General features: G+C 33.9%; 1 protein-coding gene across 4 annotated transcripts in view; it reads left to right on the forward strand.

The window, feature by feature from the left end:
• The window catches only part of LOC122528626 (leishmanolysin-like peptidase), a 110,639-nt gene that overhangs the window by 76,581 nt on the left and 28,000 nt on the right, over nucleotides 1-6,058 (forward strand). For 2 of the 4 annotated variants that reach the window (XM_043653948.1, XM_043653949.1), the window contains exon 3: nucleotides 3,193-3,275. The exons of the other annotated variants lie outside the window; for them this stretch is intronic. In XM_043653948.1, the coding sequence (XP_043509883.1) occupies nucleotides 3,238-3,275 (38 nt within the window). In that variant the 5' untranslated portion in view covers nucleotides 3,193-3,237. The remainder of the gene's footprint in view (nucleotides 1-3,192; nucleotides 3,276-6,058) is intronic. 4 annotated transcript variants of the gene reach the window in all.

Below are 6,058 nucleotides of genomic sequence, written 5' to 3' on the forward strand. Positions count from 1 at the left end.
TTTTTTTTTTTTTTTTTTTTCCATACTTTTACATCACACGTTTCTACGCTTTTATATTTTTATGTTACACGGTTTTATACTTTCTTTAAACATTTAGACACACGTATCTGTGTGTTCATCAGTCATACCTATCACAAATGACGTTTCGAGATACTTGGAAACGGCCTGTTCTTTTCTGCCGTGTAGAAAATTAATTTCCTCCAACTTTCGACACAATTTTTCTATCTTCTTAAGTATTTAACGGTCCGTCAACGACACGTCGTTCTGAGAACCCCGATCTCGATAAAGGAAACGACAAAATACAATTGAAAAAAGAAAAAAAAAGAAACGCTCGTAGCTCTAATTGCTCGTACAACGAGGATATATATATTTTTTTTGTTTTTTTTTCAAATGTAAAACCGCGGGTGGTGCTGTAGTTGACGAACGAATAATTTTTCAAATAACCGCACGACGCTCCGACCGACAATGGACACGTACCTACCTACGTGCAGTTGCCACGTGCATATTTTCACATGCCGCATATTTTCCCTCTGACTCCCTTCCGCGCATATTCATAACCCTCTGTTGATTCTCCATATTTCCCCATGTTAGCTAGTTGAAACGTCTAGAACGCTTTAGAAAAAAACAAACAAAAAAAAAAAAATATATATTGGTAGTTCGTTGCCGTACACGCCATGAAATATTTATTTATGCCGCTGCATAATTGATAACACGATGGCGAACAACAACCCTTCCTCCTCCCTGTTTTTCATCTTCCTTTCTTCCGGGGGACACGATGATCTCGCAGTTGATTTGTCCTTTCGTTTTTGAACAAATTGTAATCAATTGTATTTGAAATTGCTAAGACTTTGTACAGGGAAAATTAGCTGATTGATAGATTGATCAAGATATGATAGGAGAAGTAACTATGATATGAGATAAGAGCTATTTCTTATTATCAAAGTGGCAGTGTTCGATTAGTGTTTCTTTTTTTAAATCATAATAGTTCCATTTCTCGTTTCAACTAAACCAGAGGACGCGGTTTGTAGAATGTTAAGAAATACTAATGGAGAAAGAGGTAAATTGATTAAAAATATATTGTATGTGATTTTTGAGAACTGAACTATACAAAATGTCAATGATTGAGGATGCACTATTCAAAACTCTGAATTTACATTGCAAAATGCTAAAACACAACGATAATAATCGACTTATTACACTTATACACCATAATTATTTTATATGTATTCAATATATTTGAAATCGCTATGACTTACAGGGAAAATTAGCTGGTTGATAGATTGATAAAGATTTTGATTTTGAAAGTGGCTCAAGTCCCATTTTTAGAGTTCCAAATTATGATATGAGATGAGAGCTTGTTACACTATATAACACTTATACAGCATAATTATTTTAAATCCTTCACGAAAATTGGGGAACAATTATAAATTACGAAATATTATTTGTAATGTAACATTTATTTAACAAATTAATAATAATAATATATAATATATATAATTATAATTATAATATATAAATAATATATAACAATAATTTATTTAATAAAAGTTTCTCAATTTCTTAGTTTATATAACACAAAATCGTAACATTTTTATTTTAAGGGACTTATGCCTCTTGTAAAACTTACAAAAGTTATTTCATCGATTTTGAAATTTGAAGCCACAGGAGAACGTGTTATTTTCTAAACAATGTCCGTCACACTAACTGGGTTGGTAAATCATACACCCTCAGAAACACAAAGACACTGTGCTGTACGCTACACCATGCTATCAGTTACCGACATTATTAAATTCATCGAAACGCAACACCGTTGAAATATGTTGATTCAAAGATAAATGGACTTGCGCCACTTTCAAAATGAACGGCTCACTAAACGAGTCGTTTCGGTTAGGTCGCGAGTCTCTCTCGCCGTTTGTTATATCGCGAGGCAAATTCTTGGCTCTGTCATTTACCTGATGAATGGTGGGGGGGGGGGGGAGGCTGCATCGGTGAAGCTGTTAACGAGGTGCCTCCTCCCTCCTCCCACTACAATGCAATCGGTGAAAAATAATTAAAGACGAAATGAAATTAAGCGTTTGCACGTCCATGGCTGTTCGAGGCTCCATTTGTTCGGCCCCGGTTTTAATTATCAGCCGCTTGCCATTAGGCCGATATTAATGACGCGCGCGTTCGCTCGAGCGTAATCCCCCCTCCCCTCTCCTTCTCAGCTCTCAACAGCAGCGCCGCCACCGTCCTCCGACGATCGTTTGTTTAAAGCAGTCGGAAGTAATATCAGCCGTTTTCTTCCTCTCCGGTCTCCCTCTCCACCGCCGCGCTACGACGAAACAAAAGAAAACGTTGCCCCCTCGTCGATCACGCTGATTTATACTCAACTTGCTGGTCCCGCTCGCCGATTCCCACTCTGTGTGCCTCTTATTGCCTTCTGTATTTTAGCAAGTAATTATGAATTCGCGAGCACCGTTCCCCGAGTGAAGATCTCCTCTTCTCTCTGGAGAGTCTTGTCGCATACCTCGTCGAGCTCTCTTCTTCGATTCTCTCGCCGCGCGCGGGACTTCGACTTCGTCAATTTATGGAAAAAGTACCTTTCGAAAGGTACTGTGGCGATTCGTTTTTATAATTCGACCAGAGATCTCAGCTATTATTTTTTATTGTATATACTTTTGTGTTACCTTGTATCTATAAACATAATTATAAATAATTACTGTTATTTATAAAAATGGAAATGATTATTTTTAATTCTATAAATAATTGTCATTATTTATAAAAAATAGAAATATTTGCAAGATTTTATACGAAAAAATCTGTATGAAGATACTTTCAATTTTGGTTGCAAAGTCTGGAGGAGGGAGAAACAAGACTAAAGTAGCTGTGGAGAGGGGGAGCGAGTCGCCAGTTCGCTCTTCACGGAATTTTATATTCGACGTTATTAGAGCCTACACAGTACCTTTTCACCCATGAGATATCTCTATTTAAAATCCGAACGACCAATTTAGTAACTATTTCGTCAGAATTCGTATGATAACGCTGCCTCCCCATTGTCTGTAACAGTCACTCCAGGATTTTCACTTTGAGTTGAACAATCGCGACGAACTGACGAGCTATACTTGCACGCACTGTGAACTTAGTAGAGGCGAATGAAAATTTTACGAAAACCTTTGGTGATTAAATCCATTATCTTTTGGTTTATTTCAGAATACTATTTTACCCGAAGCCGTGCATTTCTGGGAACGAGCGCTCATGGTCCGCGAAACAAAAAGCACTATTAGATTGAACAGGTATTTTATTTATCGTTACGTTCGAACCAATGCATGTATGTTCACCTATCCGTCCATTATCATTAAACTATCAACAGACACCAAACTTATCGACACGACGGATTTCTATTTCTGTCAACAAATGAACACGTCACTAGACTTCTGTCTATATCGAAATCCATTTATTTTAACTGAAATAATCGTTTTAATTTCACGTGTAAGCGATTATTTAACGTCATGATTATTTGAATAATCATTATTTATGTATAAAATGTTCCGATGTTGAAACATTGGCTCACCGTCAGTCGATATCACGAGTTGAACAATAAGAAATCAATCAGTAGCCAGTGGCCAATATGTTCGCCACGATGTTTTACACTGTCCACGCAACCCGAAACGCGGCGAATTGATCGAATAGCAGTGAAATTAATACCGCTTTTAACAAGATCCATTAGCATTCCGGAGCAAGAACTCGCACAAATAATTCGATAATGCATATCAATACGCGGCCGTCATCGCCGGCCGTTTATTTGCATAGCCGGCCAAAATGCTAAAAGTAAAACTGTGTGTGAATAATGCATCGTGTGTACTTACTCGCGTTTGCGTAGCTGCTTATCCGATTTATTGCCGGTGGGCGTGGACGCATCGTTCACATTATTAACGTCCACATGCAAATGTCCACCGTGTTCATCGTAACAAGCTCGGTCGCGTGGAATACGAACTCTCGGATGCATTTTCCTTTCTTCTTTTTTTTTTTTCTGAAAGATATTTTTTATTTTTTACTTTTTATTTATATATATTTATATATTTATTTATTTTTTACTTTTTATTTATATATATTTATATATTTATTTATTTATATATATATTTATATATTTATTTATTTATATATATTTATATATTTATGTATTTATTTATATATATTTATATTTTTATTTATTTATATATATTTATATATTTATGTATTTATTTATATATATATTTATATATTTATATTTATATAATTATTTTGTATTATTAAATTTAAAAAAAAATTTTTTTTTAATTTTAAAGAGTCGCCAAGTAGACAGATTTACGACAGAAATTCATCGGCCGCATTTCACAGTTTCACTTCATCCATTTTGTTGGTCAGTCATTTTCTCAAGCTTCAACAGCTTGTTAATCTGTTAGCCTTCGACATCGTGCAAGAAACGATAGTCATTGCTGGCTTCTTGTTTATCGTTTTCTCAATTTCGATCGAAAAAGAAAAAAAAAAAACACGTTTATTCGTAGCACGTAGCGTAATTACGAAATCACGGTATTATTTCTCCCACGATACATATCCTTGTTTTATTCAACGATATATTAGCCTATTTTCACATGCACGCGTGCTCGCGCACACAGCACACTACAAAAATGCTTGTACTTTATTCTCGAGTATTCTTTCTCTCTCTCTCTCTCTCTCTCTCTCTCTCTTTCTCTCTCTTTTTTCTTTACAGCCGGCGTAGTTCAACTGTAGGTATGTGAATAACCTAAATTTATGTGGCCGTGTCTCCGTGCTGAATAAATAGAGCGTGCCCGCCAGAGGAGGTGCATACACATAATCGCTTAGTCGTGTAATTTTCATAACGTATAAACACCTGCTGCATTTTCTATATTTCTCCAGCTCCGGGGTATAGTGTAATCTGTATATCTTTCTTGCGGGGACACATCGAGAAACGATGTCCCATTAATATGCGGAACGGGCGATCGCGACGCTGCTAATTTGGGGAGCCGCTCGCTTCGATAGAATTAAGAGCCTAATAGGTTAGGAATTATTTCGCCTCTCGTTAATTTATTCGGCTGCGCTTAATTCTTTGAGCGTTTAATCGTCGTTTTATCGCGTTCTTCTGCCTACGTACGATCGTGCAAATTAATTACTGCCGATAACCGATAATTAATTGTGCATATGAATTAGTAATTGATGACACTCTGTACGACCACGCAGGGGTGATTTTTATAATATACAAAGTCGGCTGAGAATCACTCTTTGTCAAAATAAATCCGTAATTTTTTTAGTATATATATATATATATATATATATATATATATATATATATATATTTATTCATTTCAATTTTTTATCATTTATAAAAAATATTATATATATTTATATATTATTATTTATTTGTTATATATTTATATATTTATTTATATTTATATTTATTTATATATTTATTTGTTTATATATATTTATATAATATTATTATGTATTATTAAATTTAAAAAAAAATTTTTTTTTAAATTTTAGTAGATCAAAGTACACAAAAGACAATCGTGTTTGAACTTAAATTTAATTTAAAATTAATAAAATTGGTTTTCTTCTTATATTTTGATCTTCTTATGTTACTTACTTATACTACTTAAAAAAATAGGAAGAATCTTTTAGTCCACCCTGTATAAGCATATGAATCTATGTTCTGCGTACTTAAATTTTTCAGTTTTGAATGATTAAATATTCCTCTGTCTTGTGTCTCAGTCAAAATTTTATCGTTTTATTGTTTACAAAAAGTATCTACCTTCATTTACTTAATATACATTACCTTTTTCTAATGTATGAAGGATACCACTCAAAATATGGACAATACATTTAAAAACCACGTTCAGTATTTTCGCTGCAACAAATACCTATTCCTAATATATAAAGAAACCTGTATAATATTACTTAAAATAGGAATTTGCATTTAAAAATCACCTTTATACACTCTCACTGTAATATATATATTTTTTCCTAGTACATATAAAGGAACCTATAATAATAATGGCAAAAAGGAACACTGAATGAT

The sequence above is a fragment of the Frieseomelitta varia genome, unplaced genomic scaffold (assembly GCF_011392965.1).
Source record: "Frieseomelitta varia isolate USP_RPSP 00005682 unplaced genomic scaffold, Fvar_1.2 scaffold_254, whole genome shotgun sequence".
Classification (NCBI taxonomy): domain Eukaryota; kingdom Metazoa; phylum Arthropoda; class Insecta; order Hymenoptera; family Apidae; genus Frieseomelitta; species Frieseomelitta varia.